The 16758-nt window shown below is 46.6% G+C and overlaps 1 protein-coding gene across 2 annotated transcripts in view; it reads right to left on the reverse strand.

Moving 5' to 3' along the window:
- Window positions 1-9656, reverse strand: part of OLFML2B (olfactomedin like 2B) — a 28016-nt gene extending 18360 nt beyond the window's left edge. For both annotated transcript variants that reach the window (XM_081867319.1, XM_081867318.1), the window contains exons 1-2: window positions 9504-9656; window positions 1234-1497 (exon numbers count right to left, since the gene is read on the reverse strand). In XM_081867319.1, coding sequence (XP_081723445.1) covers window positions 1234-1497; window positions 9504-9641 — 402 coding nt within the window. In that variant the 5' untranslated portion in view covers window positions 9642-9656. The remainder of the gene's footprint in view (window positions 1-1233; window positions 1498-9503) is intronic.
- Between the last annotated feature and the right edge of the window lie 7102 nt (window positions 9657-16758).

The following is a 16758-nucleotide window of genomic DNA, read 5'->3' on the forward strand; positions in this document are numbered from 1 at the left end:
TTTGCGAAGCGCCTCCAAAACGGTAAAACCCTTTCGTCTAGCGGGTTTTCCGTCTTGCGAGGCGTTCGTCTTGCGGGGCACCACTGTATTTAGTTGGAATCTCCTTTCTTGTAACTTGAAGTCACTGATTCGAGTCCTACCATCCAGAGCAGGAGAAAACAAGCTTGCTCCATCTTCCATGTGACAGCCCTTTAGATATTAATGGGTGGCTATCATATTTCCTCTCAGTCTCCTTTTCCAGGCTAAACACCCCCAGCTCCCTCAATTGTTTCCAGACCCTTGATAATCTTGTTCTCCCTTCCCTGCACACATTCCAGCTTGTCAATATCCTTCTTAAACTGTGGTGCCCAAAACTGGACACAGTTCCTGAAAGGTGCAATAGAGCAGTGCAACATTAAATATATATATTAGCTCCTAAGGAATTCAGTGAGAGGAATCATAACTAGCTATCTATGGAAGAAAACTGTTCTTCAACCATACCTGCCCTCCTTAGTATTCCAAGTGTGGTCTGACCAGGGCAGAATCGAGTGGTACTATTACTTCCCTTGATCTGGACACTGGACTTCTGTGGGTGCAGGCTAGTATAGCATTCGGGTTTTTTGCTGCTGCATCACACTGGTGACTCAGGTTAAGCTTCTTCAGATACCTAGTGTTCATGCACATGAAAACTTATACTCAGAACATACTTAGTTGGTCTCTAAGGTGCTACTGGACCATTTTTTTTATTTATTTCGACTGTGTCAGACCAACACAGCCAACTACCTGAATCTAGGAGCAAAGAGGCAAGTTGCTGGCCAGAAGTCTTCAGAGGAAGGAGCCACTTTCAGGCAGGGCTGGGAAACCTGTGCTCCTTCTGATGTTGCTGGCCTGCAGCTCCCATCATCCCTGACCCCTGGCCATGTGCTGATGGGAAGTGGAGTCCAACAATATCCAGACCACCATTGGCTTCTCAGCCCTGTTTGTTAAGAACATGCCGAATGCTCTGAGGGGCTGCTGTTTTACACACTAGCACTTGATGGTTGTCTGTCTGCTCCCCTGCCCCTCAAACCTGGTACATTTGTAGATATCATGTTTGTTTTCAAAAAGTCAGGAGTCTACAGATTTAGCTCCTCAAAAACAATATCAATAGGCTGCCTATTGCTTTGGAATGAGAAATCACAGTTGCAGTGTGTGTGTGTGTGTGTGTGTGAGAGAGAGAGAGAGAGAGAGAGAGAGAGAGAGAGAGAGAGATACCTTGAAGTCCTTGCTGTCTGCTTCTTGCAGTTTCTTCAGCCTGAAGTCTCCCTCGCAGGGGTTCAGGGCGGATGGTGGGGCTACACACGAACATTTGCATTCCGGTCCAGAAGTGATCGTTTCCACCGTGTAAAAATCCTCTGGTTTGGCAGCTCCTTCGTTAATCCTCTGGCAAGCGCCTCTGCCCAAGGGCCTCACCACACACTTGCACTGGCAGTCTCTGCCTTCCGACACGGCCTTCACCTTGTCATAGTCCCCTAACAACTAATAAAGGGAAAGGAGGAAAAAGAACAAGCTGGTCAGTTTGTTCTGAAAGTAGAATTTCCCTCCCCTTCTCTCCCTCCTTGCTTTATGCTTGTTCTTGTGGAGTGTTTGGGAGAGGCTCAGACATTCTGAAACCTTGAAGAAATAGGTCGCTGGTTTAAAATATTGCTGACTCTCGCCATTTTCTGCTCCTTGATTATCTGGGAAAGTAATTTTCTTCCACCACCCAAAAACCCCCAAACCCCAAACTAGTCAGCTTCCCCCGATGAACTTTGTGCTCTCTCGCTCTCTTGGGTTTTGGGAAATTAAAAGGCTGTCGTTCTCAAACCATGCATTCCAGGATGAGCTCATTTAAATTTAACAGGCACAGTCCCTCAAGACATTCTCTTCCTTGAGCCTTACTGAAGTGCGAAGGAGTTATGCAAGAACTGTTCTCTTTGCACCTCTCGCTTATTTCAGGTTGGTTTGTGCAGGAGAATGGTCCCAGTGGGAACTGGATATGCTCCAGAGGGAATGTAGCCGAAGAAAGGAAACCCTCATAGTCTGCTTGAAATAAAGTCAGAGTCAATCCCTCAGCAAGACCACCTTCTCTTGCAGGACGATTCTGAAGAGCAGCACCTCTCCCCTGAGTTCTGGAGCAGACCAGGTGCATCAGCCAAGCAAATGTCCAACAACTGCAGATGCAACCCAGAGAATTTCCTTTAGGGATCAGACACAAAACTGACGAATAAAAATAGCCGGAGCACATGTTTTTTCTTGCTGTGCAAGTATGTGCTGAGACTTCCCAGGGGTGGAGAACTTCATTCAGAAGAACCGTCTGGAGAGACGCATCTGAGGGCTACTCTACACACTGCTCAGCAGCAAACCCAAGTCTGCCACTGAAGGTGCATTTCTTAAAAAGGACAACTAAGACAAAAGGGAGTGACAAAACAATAAATACACCCTTAATCAATCACCAAAATTGGGTATACCTGATTTGACAAAGATGGTAAAGCTTCTCCTGGTGAGGCATGAGGTGTGTGTTGGCCATATTCACACTTTACTTTTGCACCCCCCAAAAAACAATGTTTGGAGAGATTCAGTGATGAGACAACCTGGCTGCTTTGCATTCAGATGGTACAGGCTCAGTTCAGACATCATGCTAAAGAATGATTTGAGCTTCCAAACATAATAGAGGCCAACCACAGATCAGACCTGCTTGTCTGCTTTTATTCTCCATCTCCTCTGCCCCGCAGTGGAGCGCCCTCCGAAGGCAGAGCAGCAGTTGTAACTATGGTTTGTCAGGTCAGACATGACACTGAACCAGGGAGGGGGATAGTCAATGTGGTTCCCTCCCCTGACGTTGCTGGACTACAACTCCTGTCACCCCTGACCCCTGGGTGTGCTGGGTGAGGCTGATGGGAGCTGCAGTCCAGTACATTTGGAGATCACATGATGGCCACCCCTGCGCTCAGCAGTACTCAGGCTTCCTTAACAATGATTCGGCATGACATCTGAAGCAGAGCACCAGCCAGATTGCTAGTCAGCAGTGATGGATAAAAAAGGTTGTGCTACTTTCACTGAGCAAGAAAAATGCAATCTGTGCTGCTGATAGAAGTAGTACGTCTCATGCAACACGTTGGAGACTAATATACACACAATAATTACCAAAATGATTATACATTCTTTATCAATCTTCTGAGAAAAATAAAAAACCTTAAGCAAAGCCACAGAGACTTACGAACTACGCAACCTAAGATGAACTTATAATGTCGGATTTCAATGGATTTTTCAAGTGCTTAACTCAGTCTTTTGTTTTCTTTATCTTTTTAGGTAAGTTCATGAAGATACCAACAAAAGGTAAGTTTGATGTTGTTCACAATACCGAGAGATGCTAGTGAAGCTGTAAAGGTAAAGGTAAAGGGACCCCTGACCATTAGGTCCAGTCGTGACCGGTTGCAGCGCTCATCTCACTTTACTGGCTGAGGGAGCCAGCATACAGCTTCTGGGTCATGTGGCCAGCATGACTAAGCCACTTCTGGCAAACCAGAGCAGCGCATGGAAATGCCGTTTACCTTCCCGCCGGAGTGGTACCTATTTATCTACTTGCACTTTGATGTGCTTTCGAACTGCTAGATTGGCAGGAGCTGGGACCGAGCAACGGGAACTCACCCCATTGCGGGGATTCAGACTGCCAACCTTCTGATCGGCAAGTCCTAGGCTCTGTGGTTTAACCCACAGCGCCACCCGCGTCCCATAGTGAAGCTGTAGATGGATATTAATAAGGTTGTAGACAGGGTTCCGGCGTTTTGCACCTGTTTTGCCCTGGCAGTCCAAGTAATCAAGAGGCTGCTGTTCGCCCCTGATGGGGCCCTTTAACTGGGGCTTGTAGGTAGCACACTCCCAAGGTAGTTTTCCGGGCTTCTTCAGATGTCTAATCTCAAAGCCTTGATACGTATATTGATATTCACTAATAATAATTCAAACCAAATCTTATTAGAAATAACTTAATACACTTCTAAGTAGTCAATTAAATCAAAAATACATATCCATTATACGTGAAATCAGTACCTTTCTGAGTTTGCCTCTATCTCACTAGCAGCAGGGCAAGAAGAGGACTCCTGCATGTGAAAGCAACGCTGTGCTGTAACACAAAGCAGGCTAAGATTCCCCATCTATCAACATGATTTGTGTGTTTCAAAATTAGTAATTAGGCCACCATCATTTCAAAACACTCCTTTTTAAAAACAATCCATAACTAAATTTAGCCTCTTTATAGTTGGTCAGTTTCTTCCTTTTTTTCATTGTGCTTGACATAGAATGTAAGCTTCTTTGCTCCTTTAACAATGGAAGCTGATCCAATCAAATAGGCCCAATTTGCTTGCTTTGTTATCCAGCTATACTATTCTGGCAATGCATTCATTTTGTATTAAATTTGGCTGGGCTTGCATTTGGCACATTTCTGATGCAAATAAAGCAATTTTTTTTGTAAAAAGGAAACTATAGTAACACCCATGACCTGAGTTCATTCAACCACAGAGTAAATTAATTTAGAAGCAGACTTTAATCTAAGTAAAATTAATTGTTTCTGTTCCTAATAAAGAGCCAAAAGCACAGTCAGTCAAGCCATAAAGAGCTCCTGTTCATACCAATTTATGGCTCATTTTTACAACTGTTGGAACCTATGGCAGCAGCTGTCACTTTTGGCTAACTTTAGCCACAGGTGAAAACCAACACAAAGCTGACTGAAAGTGCCACTGCTGCCACAGGCTCACATAGCCATAGGAATAAACATACAGCTACTCTTGCAGCACAATCCTGGAAATATCTGCTCAGGAGAAAGTCCTACTGGGATTTTGAGTACATAGGAAAGGGCTGCATGGCAACAATCCTAAACCTACCCGTACCTATCTTGCTAGGGGTCCTTCCAGATGCTAATGGTTCATTCTGACCCAGTTTTTCTGTGTCTTCAATTTTATTAGGTATTCCACTACTTCCCATCCACGCCAGTGCACAGTCCTTGGTGGAATGTTTCTGTGCTATCTTTTCTGGTGCCTTCCCACCCAGTTCCTACCTTCCTGCCCTCTACTACTTTTCCCCATTGGGGCCACGTGGGCAAATATTTCCTTTCCTGTGCATGTGCACCTTAAAAAATTCGCAGGAACTGCACTAGCTCCATACTTGGTTACTAGTTATCATGGATGCCTGCGCTTTGGGGAGGGACAACATCCATTTCCACACAAGCCTTTTAACTCAAGATGCTACAATCTTTACAGCAATCTTTGCTGCAAGGCTCAACGCATTTACCGGTATTTCTTCCTACATCACCATGGACTGTATTCATACCCCAGAGACACATCTGTGACCCAATTTGCCAGCTACTCAATGTTATCCATCATAGCAAAAGCAAAAAGTTACCCCTATGATACTCTCACGAGGAAGCTGGTAAAATGTGGGTTGAAAAAGGTAACTGTTAGGTGGATTTGGTTGACTGACTGAACCCAAAGAGTACTCATTAACGGTTCCTCATCATCCTGGAAAAAGTGACAAGGTTCTGTCATGGGCCCCTTGTTGTTCAACGTCTTTATAAATGACTTGGATGAAGGAATTGGGGGGATGATCATCAAATTTGTAAATGACACCAAACTGGGAGGGAAAGCTAATGCTGCAAAAGACAGAATCAGAAATGAAAATGACCTTAACAGATTGGAGAACTGGGCGCAAGCGAACAAAATGTATTTCAACAGGGACAAATGTCAGGTTCTGCACTTAGGCAGGAAGAACCAGATGCACAAATATAGGATGGGGAACGCCTGGTTTACTAGCAGTACATGTGAAAAGGATCTAGGGGTGAACCACAAGCTTAACATGAGTCAACAGTGTGATGCAGCAGCAAAAAAGGCAAATACTATTCTAGGCTGCAACAACAGAAGTCTAGTGTCCAGATCAAGGGAAGTAATAGTACCACTCTCTTCTGCCTTGGTCAGACCACACCTGGAATACTGTGTCCAATTCTGGGCACCACAATTTAAGAAGGATGCGGACAAGCTGGAACTTGTGCTGAGGAGGGCGATGATCAAGGGTCTGGAAATTAAGCCTTACAAGGAACAGTTGAAGGAGCTGGGTATTAGCCTGGAAAAGAGGAGCGTGAGAAGAAATATGATAGCCATCTGGAAACATCCTAAGGGCTGTCACATGGAAGAGGGAACAAGCTTGTTTTCTCCTGCTCTGGAGGGTAGGTCTCAAACCAATGGAGATTCCAACTAAACATTCGGGAAAAACTTTCTAACAGTAAGAGATGTTTGGCAGTGGAACAGACTCCCACAAGAGGAGGATGGACTCCCCTTCCTTGGAGGTTTTTAAGCAGAGGTTGGATGGCCATCTGTCATGAATGCTGTCGCCGAAATTCCTGCATTGCAGGGGGTTGGACTAGATGACCCTCAGGGTCCCATCCAATTCTATGATTCAATGAATCCAAATAAGAAATAATGTATATAGGCATTCCTTTGCCTGACCATCATTAAAAATCAGAAAGCTCTATCAGCTCTAAAGAAAGCAAACTTCACACCTGTATTCCTACAGTTATGACAATGTCTTGAAGACCCACATTTATCATGGTCAGGCTGCATCACTGCGGTAAAGATGGCTATCCTGCCGAAATTTTTGTTTCTCTTTCAAGTGCTGCCAATTATGATTACACCCAAACAATTAAAAAATTGGCAGTGCTCAATAAACAAGTTTATTCACAAAAGGGGGGGAAGCATGACTAGGCTCCAGAAATATATACAGAAGTGTCAAAAATGGCAGTCTCAGAATCCCACATCTCCAAACTCATTACAATGCCTTCTAATTAAAATATTTGATGTCACTGATCCATGGGCAAAAAGGTAAACCACAGGTAGATATAGAAATTTCAGGTCCTGTATATAGAGTATATCCTTTTCTACCCTCTGCACTCACTAAAACACATGCTATTGTGAACGCTTTCCTCTGAACCACAGTAAATGTGTGGAAAGCAAAGTTTAAAAAACTGGCTCCCCCAATATCTCCCCTTATCCCTCTTCGCTTTCATCCAGGGCAATGTTTAGATTGGAATGGTTTGGAACAGGTGGGTCTTTATAAATTAAAAGATTTCTATGCAAACAGTACACCCCCCCCCCACAAAAAGAACAATTCATAGCTGCCATACCAAACCTTAAATGGTCATGGTACCACTTCAACCAGCTGTTAAGATTCCTGTATAACCCAGACATTTCCACTCAAGCAAACAGGAAACTAACAGCAGTAGAGCATTAACCTCTCTCCACTCTCTAAGGGCACAGCTTCCTCGATTTATAAAGCTCAAATAATACTAGAATATAGCAATCTATTGTTCACAAAAATGCCATGGAAAATGGACATAGATGTGCAAATACCAAATGAAAAAGGGATGGCTTTGTGGTCTGGGAGACCACTGGAATCAATTTCTGCCAAAATAAGGGAAGCCTCATTAAAACTTCTGCATAGGTGGCATTATACACTGCTGAGGCTATCGTGAATATGTAAGGAAGTTAATCCCAATAGTTGGAGGAGATGTATTTCCATATGTGGTGGTGATACGACATCATCAAACCCTTCTGGAATGCTGTCTTCAAAGAAAAAAGCTTGATACAGAACAAAACAATTGAAATGTCACCTGCACTAGCACTGCTTGGGCTTAGGATCCTGTCTGCTTACGAGTATCCTAACGATGACCTCTTAACCTTTCTATGGACTGCTGCCCATATGGAGATAGCCAGCTGTTGGAAAACAAGTGTTGGGCTGAACATTGGTACTTGGTATAACAGAGTATGGTCAGAGCTGAGAAACTAACATGCCAGGTGAGAGCGGCAAAGGGCAAACACTATCCATATTCCTTTTATAACATATGGCAAATGTTTATTGAATACAAATTGCTCAGACTGTGACAGGAATCCACCCAGAACTCATGGGAAAATGTGGCGTGATCTCTTAAAGTAATCAAATGAAACTTTAACACACGGCAAGTCTGTAATTTTATCAGGACAAGTTATTTGTTTTTTTACTGTTGTAACAATTATTTTCTCAAAAATTATCTTCTGTACCTTGAATATAAATAAAAACAGTATTTAAAAATACACAATGCCATTAAAACAATATGAATGAAAATGCACAATAAACCAATTTAAAAGCAAAGATGATGATGATGGCGATGTTAACAACTACCTGTTAACAACCCACCTGCCAAAAAAGATAAAATAAAAGAAGAAATAAGTGCTAACGAACTTTTATACCATCTGTGACTTCAGATGTATAGTAGGCTATTTTGAGCTTTACAGATTTTCCACAGTAAGAGAAAACTGCATCAAATGTAAAAAAGACAAGGCGGGGAAGTACTGGAATTTTGATGACAACAACATTGGGTGGGTGGGTGTGGAAGCAGTTTAGGAAGCAAGCTGAAGCAGATGAGATCCACATCAGGCTGTGCTTCTGTTCCAAGACGTTAGTACAGATGAAAATTAAGGAAATTCACAGCCCATAGGGTGTAACACTGCAGTGCTCAACATGGCGCACACATGTGCAGAGATCCCATTGAGGGATGAAGTGGAAAGATACCTTTGAAGAGAGTTTCTTTAACACAACCTGTTTATGTTAAGGCTGTGAATCACTGCACCATCTTAAGCACGCTCTCTTTGGAATAAGTCCCACAGAAGCAAATTCCACGGAGTTCAAAGTAAAGATGTTTTTGATTGAGCTGCAGACTCAAAAGCTTCAGCTCAACTGAGTCACAGTTCAGCCTTCAAAAATATGAAGCATATTTATTTCTCAAAGGGACAGGCACCCAAATGAAAAATCCACATACATCCTTCTTTGGAAAAATAATGGCTCTAATCTGAACTGGTTTGCAGACTAAACTAACTTGCAGCAGGTCTGCAGGGTGCTAAATAATGATTCCCATGCCCTTGGAACCAGCACCTGAATACTGCACACATTTATTTCATTTTTAAATTTATCTTTATCCACTTCTCAATACAGCACAGCACACATTGATTTGGAAGCATTCGGTGGAACTTGCCTCCCAAGAGACCTGTTTTTCAGAGAAAACATAACCTTCCTGAAGTTCTAAGCAAATCCGCGCCTGGGAACTGGGAAGCCTCCCCCGCGCTCGCCCCCGGGCCGGGCCTGTAGCTGGCGGCCCCCCGCTCGGGCCCGCGTCCAGAGAGCCCCTCGCCCGCCTGCCCGAGAGGGCGAAGAGGGAAGGCGCTGCACCTTCTTCCTCCCCAGCCAGATCCCGGCTCCTCCGTCTAAGGCACCCCGCTCTCCCTCAGGAGCGGGAAACACATGGCCTCCAGCAGCAGACCCGGCAGCCGCATCCAGGGCGTCCGCCCGGCCCCCGGGCTGCCCGGACTCCGCGCAGCAGCGCGCCCCAGCCGAGCACCTCCGGCCCCGGAGCTGCACCCGGCGGCGGGCAGGGGGTTGCCGGGCTGCCCGGCGCGCTTCAGCCCCGCGTCGCCTCGCCCTTCCCGTACCTGCGCGAGGATGTTCTCCTGGTTGTCCGCCTCGTCGTGCAGCGGGGCGGCGGGGCTGGGGGCGGCGGAGGAGCCCCAGCAGGCAGCCAGCAGCGCCGCCGCCGAGCAGCAGCAGAGCAGCGCCACGGGCCGAGCCATGGAGGGCGCAGCGGCTAGCGGGCGTCGGGGGGCGAGGGGCCGGGCATGGGCGGCGAGCCGAGCTGCACCGGCCGCGCCGGGGATGGCGGCTGCGGGGAAGAGCGCGCCGGACTTGGGCTCCGCCGCCCATCTGGGGGCGAGGCGAGGCGAGGCGGGGCGGGCGGGCGGGCGGGCGGGCCGAAGGAGGAGCCTCCTCGTCGGCTATTGTGTCGCCGAGCTGCGGAGCCCCAAAGCCGCCCGAAGCCCCGAAGTCTGGCCCCAGAAGCCCGGAGGTCCGGGGCCGAAAGGCAGCGTCCGACCCCGGTCAGGCCAGTCTCGAGGGGCTCCGCATTTCGTGCGTAAGATGCGCGCGCGCGTGTCCCCCCGAAGCGGGTCTGAAACGGGAGAGCCGCGCTTCTCGTCTGATGGGACTCCAAGGCGCGGAGCCGGACGAGCCTCGCCTTGCACTCCGTGGAGCTGCTTGCCGGCCCACAAGCCCCGGGCGGGCGGGGGGTCGCCTCGCATGGAGGAAGCAGCAGGAGGCGGGGGCCGAAGGGCTGGGCCGGGCCAGGACACCTCCGGGGCGCCCCGCTCCGGCCCCTGCCCCGCCAGCCGGAGCCCCGAAGCCTCCAGCCGGACGGGCGCCGCTTGGGGAGGCCACGCCAGCCAAGAAGCAAGCCGGCCCGAAACTAGGCTGCCCCGGCCAAAGACCCGGCTTGGCCCCCACCCCCATGTCCGGTGCCCACATTCACGTACAAACACCTCAACCCATTTATTGGTAAAGGGCATAAAAAGTAGGCAATACAGTGGTACCTCGGGTTACATACGCTTCAGGTTACAGACTCTGCTAACCCAGAAACAGTGCTTCAGGTTAAGAACTTTGCTTCAGGATGAGAACAGAAATCGTGCTCTGGCACGGCAGCAGCAGGAGGCCCCATTAGCTAAAGTGGCGCTTCAGGTTAAGAACAGTTTCAGGTTAAGAACGGACCTCCGGAACGAATTAAGTTCTTAACCGGAGGTACCACTGTATATTATTTGAATACAAAAGAATCCCGAGCTTCCCTTCCACTAAAAGCAAATCGTTTGACAATGGTCGAACTTCCACGTGCAGCAAGTGTCTGAGGTCAGGTTTTGAATTGGATTTGTTTGGTCACAGGATCATTAAAAGGCTGCATTTCCCTAAGATCAGCCAAGACCCTCTGGCTTCCTACCAAAATGTTTTCCCCTCCTCTCTTTGGGGCTTTTGGCCACCCGCTCATCTTGGTTCTGTGCAAGCCCTTTCAAGGAGTATTGACCTGTAAATTTACTCCTAAGCTTCAACAAGATTCCTTTTGTTGTTGTTGTTGAGTCGTTTAGTCGTGTCCGACTCTTCGTGACCCCCTGGACCAGAGCACGCCAGGCCCTCCTGTCTTCCTTCACTTTTAAGATTCCTTTACTTTTGTTTGATTACTCATTTTAAGAAATGATAATTTTGTAGTCATTTTAGGTGAATAAAAATGCTTTTTGCGAGTAGAAAGTGCCCTTCCAGTACAGTCCTAAGGCAGCCAGGCTGACTAGCGCCTGCCAGGGATCTGCCTCTGGCAGGAAAATGCCCCTTACTTTCCTGTGTGTAAATCATGTATACTCTGTAAAATGACTCAACCTGAGCTATTTAAACACATTCAGAGTTCTGAAGAGATCACAGAATCACAGAGTTGTAGAGCTGGAAGAGACCCCAAGGATCATCTTCCAGTCCAACTGCTTCTCTTCCTCGGCTTCCTGCTCCTCCTGAATTTCTTTGTCACACAGAGCAAACCCACGCGGGATCCTGTCTTCTCCTTCATGGGGGGAGCCACGCAGCCTCTCTCTGCATGGCTCTAAATGAGCCCCTTCAGCTTCAGGGGGAAGGACGGAGCTCTCGTCCGCTTTCTCTCTTGCTTGGAGCCCCAATGCCCCCCCCCCCTCCCGGGAGCCTTCACCTGGGGCAGAAACCCCGGCTAGACGCGTGTCTGCTTGACTCCTTTTGGAGACAGTTGGTCTGCCTGCCTTGCTCCATTTCAATGCCCCCAAACGTGTAGCCTCCTTCTCCAGCCCCAACTGGACCTTCCCAGGTGCAAAGAGGATCCCTGGGCATAACCACCACCCCCCATCAAGTAAAGAAATAGAAATACTTAACTGATCCATTGCATCGCAGATAACTGGGTTCTGCATCCCGCCTAACATCAAGCCTGCCCCCCCTCAATCCTGGCTGCGCCCATGTTGCAAAGGTGGGATGGGGAGGGGCTGGTCACTGCGCTGGGGCTCCCTCTGATGTGGCCACGTGACTTGACTAGAATTGCTCCAGGCGCTTGAAGCCACGTGACATGACCTACCTTGGATTTCTTGGAATAGACAAAGAATTGTTCCTGGCCTGGCCCTGAGTCTCCCACCCAAACCCAGCAGTGGAGAAAGGCAGCTAACTGCCTGAGCTGCAAACCTGGCCTCACTCTTGTTGTTGTTTAGTCGTGTCCGACTCTTCGTGACCCCCTGGACCAGAGCACGCCAGGCACTCCTGTCTTCCACTGCCTCCCGCAGTTTGGTCAAACTCATGTTTGTAGCTTCGAGAACACTGTCCAACCATCTCGTCCTCTGTCGTCCCCTTCTCTTTCCCAGCATCAGGGTCTTTTCCAGGGAGTCTTCTCTTCTCATGAGGTGGCCAAAGTCTTGGAGCCTCAGCTTCAGGATCTGTCCTTCCAGTGAGCACTCAGGGCTGATTTCTTTCAGAATGAAGAGGTTTGATCTTCTTGCAGTCCATGGGACTCTCAAGAGTCTCCTCCAGCACCATAATTCCAAAGCATCAATTCTTCGGCGATCAGCCTTCTTTGTGGTCCAGCTCTCACTTCCATACATCACTTACATGGGGGTAAAGCTGATGTGAATTTTAAACTATTTTAGCATGTATTGTGAATTTTTTTTCTGATTTTATGGTTTTACCTTTTTGTAAACTGCTTTGAGGTTTTTTTTTACAATCAAATGGTGTATAAATTTTATGAAATAAATAGAATGACGCTGTGTTTTTGTCCGCTCATTAATAAATTACCTTTGTTTTTGTTTTATCTAAAAGGGCACCCACTTTTCCAAGGACCTTGTGACCAGGATGGGGAGGGGAAATGCGGGGCAGCACTTCCTTCCTTCCTTCCTAGGGGCTGGGGTTTACTTTCGAGGTGCCCAGCTGCCCCTTGGAAGCTGGATGGCAAATGGTAATAGGTTTAGAGAAATGCTGGTCTTACTATTGTTTAGTCATGGGAGCTTAAAAACAGTGAAACTGATGGTTTCCGTGTCACCTTGCAGGCCATATAAAGGACTGGTCTATGCCTGCTAGGGCAGAGCAATCCTAGTTTTCCCCAGTCCACCAGACTGGAGGAGATTAAGAAGCAGTACAGGATCCATTGGGCTCTGCTGGACTCTATGGAGGGGTGATGAGGTGCCTCTGCTGCTGCAGAATCATAGAGTTGCAGAGTTGGAAGGGAACCTGAGGCTCATCTAATTCAACCCCCTACATGCATTAAATGCATTAGAAGTGCAGGAAAGTGGAAGCTACTACTGGCATCCCTTAGTCAACATCATTTTCAGGGGGGTGCTAAGGATAAACCATGGTGCAGGGCAAGATCCCTGCTTGTGGACTTCTCAGAGACATCTGGACGCAGATTGTTGCATCAGATGGCCCTCAGTCTGATCCAGCAAAAGTCTGCAGATGTTCTTTAAAAGCTCAATAAATAATTTGCATTAGTTTTCACTGCAGAAATTTTGAGACTTCTCCATCCCCCCCGGAAGCACAATGGAGAAGCGATATGAAATCAAGGTGGCAAAAGATTAAATTTCAGAACTAGCTGGCAAGTCTCCAAGGCCAGGGGGCACTCACCTGAGAGTTCTTAAGAACTCAAATGGGAAATTGTTGATCTTCAAGGTAAAGTATGTAACTTATTGCTAGAATCAGCCTCCTCACCAGAGGACTGAAACGCAGCCAACATCAAGTTTTGAAAAAGAATCCACAAAGAATCCAGGAAATTAAAGACCTGTCAGTCTAACTTGTTTCTCAGGTAAGTAGGTGGAAAGTGTTATTAACACGAAGACTGTAAATATTTAGAAGAACAAGCCTGTTGAACATCTTTATAAACTACTTGGATGAAGGAATTGAGGGGATGCTTGTCAAATTTGCAAATGACACCTAACTGAGAGGAGTCGCTAATGTCGCAGAAAATGAAAATGACCTTAACGGACTGGAAAACTGGGTGCAATCTAACATACTGAATTTTAATAGGGACAAATGTAAGAATTCCCTTCTACATCACCTTGTTTGTTACCCGGCTGAGAAACAACCACCTTTTGAATAAACCACAGAAACTATTTTTTAAGTCCAGCATCAGGATTTAGGGACCCAGCATTTATTATAGCTATTGCAATAGGACAGAGCTCACTCCACTCAACGGCCAGTTGAGAAGGGCTGCCCCAAGGCACCTCAGAAGAAAGGCTTATATCGTAGTTCAAACACAGCAAACAACGAGTCATAAAACATCTTCACATACATCAAGAAAGGTTACAAGTCATGGGATAGAAAACACGCATGGCGTCTTCCTGCTATTCACCCCCCCCCCCCGGGGTTGACCAGACGTGTGTAGGCCTTTTGCCCAATTTAGGCACTGGGTATCCCATGTTGCCCTGGCCTCCTAGCCTATGATCAGTCTTGATTGACATTTCTCCCGTCTATCTTTCAGGAAACTGCCAAGGATTTCTTCCCTGATGTTAACTCATAACTGACATAGGAAAACATCCTGCCTTCAGGGTCAGATAAGGAGAGCTGGAAGGCAGCGTAGGAGGGGAGAGACTCACAGCTCCAACAGTAGGAGCTGTCTGACAGTGGAACGGTCTCAGGAAGTGGTGGACTGCCCTTCCTTGGTTTTTAAGGAGAGGTTGGTTGGCCTGTAGGAGTGCAAATATCCAGAGTGTGGGGTCAGGTGGGATTGCTATGAGGAATTATAAAATATGCATCAAGCCACTGTGTCCACAATGAATGCATTGTGTTGACTGGGTTTGATACACTGACGATAATTTCTGATTAAATCTCATAAGATTCTACATTCATGCCTTTTTCCTCTACTGCCCATTTCTCTTTCTTCACAAGTCACGTACACACTTAGACAGGCAGGCGTCCTGGGTCCTCAAAGATAATGGGCAGTTTCGTTGATGTTGCTTTTCTTATATATTAATCTTAGGATGTTAATCTTAGGGCCAGGAAACAGGTTTCGCATTAAGGTGATAATGGTCACTGTCCTCCTGGCCACCCTTCTTATCATGTGTACTGATTGTTTACGACCTCTGGGGTTGCTGTATTCGCTCCTTTGTAGTTTTCATTCATTTACTCCAAAGTATGGATGCCTAATTAGTGTTTATAGTTTAACTTTGTCCCCACTTGGGGTTTGTTTAAATGCTCAGAGGAAATCTGATTGGTTCTTACGAGCACTGTGTAAAGGATTCTTTTGCTAATAAAATGGCCTGGTGAGGGGTGGGGGGGGGCGCACTTCCTCCGAGAGCCTTGCTGTTCAAAGCCTCGTGTCTTATTTTAATCAGGGTCCCGTCCTTCCTTTGGCCTCAGAACGCAACAGTGGCCTCCTGTCATGGATTCTTTAGCTGAGATTCCTGAATTGCAGGGGTTGGACTAGATGATCCTTGGGGTCCCTTCCAACGCAAAGATTCTATGATTCTATGAAATGTAGAACACACAAAAATCGAGCCTAATACATTCTAAAAGGTTAAATGCAATTAAAGTGAAACTTTGAAACATTATTCAAATCAAAAATAAACACCTGGGGTCTCTAGTTCTTATATCAATCGGTTGATGGAAGAGTAGGACACCAGTTCAGGCTGCAGCTGAGGCTCACATAAAATAATGTTCCACACACAAGCACATCCCCCCCCCACACACATAAAAACTGGCATGTCAGGATAAAATGCATTCTGACATACCAGTTTCAGATAAACTGGTGTGTGTTTTTTGGTTTTTTGAATGGAGAAGCCTTCATGCAGTATGGAGGGGTACTGTTATCATCATCATTTTATTTATTTATATCCCCCTTTCCCCCAGTTTGGAACTTAGACAGCTTACGCAGCTAAAATAGAACAAGCTAAAAGCATAGAAAAGACACTCATTAAACACTAATAGAATTAAAATACTATAAAAAGATCCATTGAAAACATAGCACAGAACCAGCCCTTTTCTTAAAAGCAGTCAGTTCCCTGCTGGTGGAAAGACAACAAGGAGGGAGCCAGGACAGCTTCTCCAGAAAGGGAGTTCCAGAGTCTGGGAGCAGCCACCAAGAAGGCCCTTTCTTGTGTCCCCAGCCAGGATGGTGTTGGTGAGGGTGGTGGGACCGAGAGACGGGCCTCCCCTGGAGGTCTCAGAGCCTGGGCAGGTTTGGGTGAGGGAATATGGTCTTTCTGATAGCCTGGATCTGAGCCATGTAGAGCTTTATAGATTATAAGCAGCACTTTGAATTGTGCCCAGAAATAAACCGGGTACAGTCCTGACACAGGTTTACCATCTCACCCTCTGTTTGCAAGAACAAGGTCATTGCACCTCCCATTCCCCTAACATCTGCCTCTTGACCCTGTATCTTTTTCAATCATCGATTAATGCAGTTACTTTAAATGACAACTTGCACAAAATTAATAAAGTTGTCTAAATTGCTGGAACAAGCAAAGTAGGTAAATGTATGTAAATCTGTCCAGCTTGTTACACTTGTAGAATTCATCATAAAGTTTGAGGTTTTGTGAAGTACATGAAGGAAACATTCTGAGAGTGTTATTGTCCACACTATAATAGCATGGTGATGTTAAAGACCTCTTTGTGTGTTTTCAAGTGACTCAGGATACAGCGAACGCCTCTGTTGCTTCTGACCCTTGGGGCTTCAGCTCTCAAACTCCTCCCAGACAGGCGTTTTTTCTCTCAGTATTGGAGTCCAGCGGAGACAAGAGGCTGAAGGACAGGCTGCTGGGAGAGGTTTATCACTCTTTAAAGATCAGACCCTTGCTATATGTAAGAACCCTGTGAAGGGGAAGGTCCTTCAGAAGACACACTTGGGGTCACACAGGGAACTGTTTGAAATGTTTTCCTATTTTCTTT

This window comes from Podarcis erhardii, assembly GCF_964252035.2.
Source record: "Podarcis erhardii genome assembly, chromosome: 6".
NCBI lineage: Eukaryota > Metazoa > Chordata > Lepidosauria > Squamata > Lacertidae > Podarcis > Podarcis erhardii.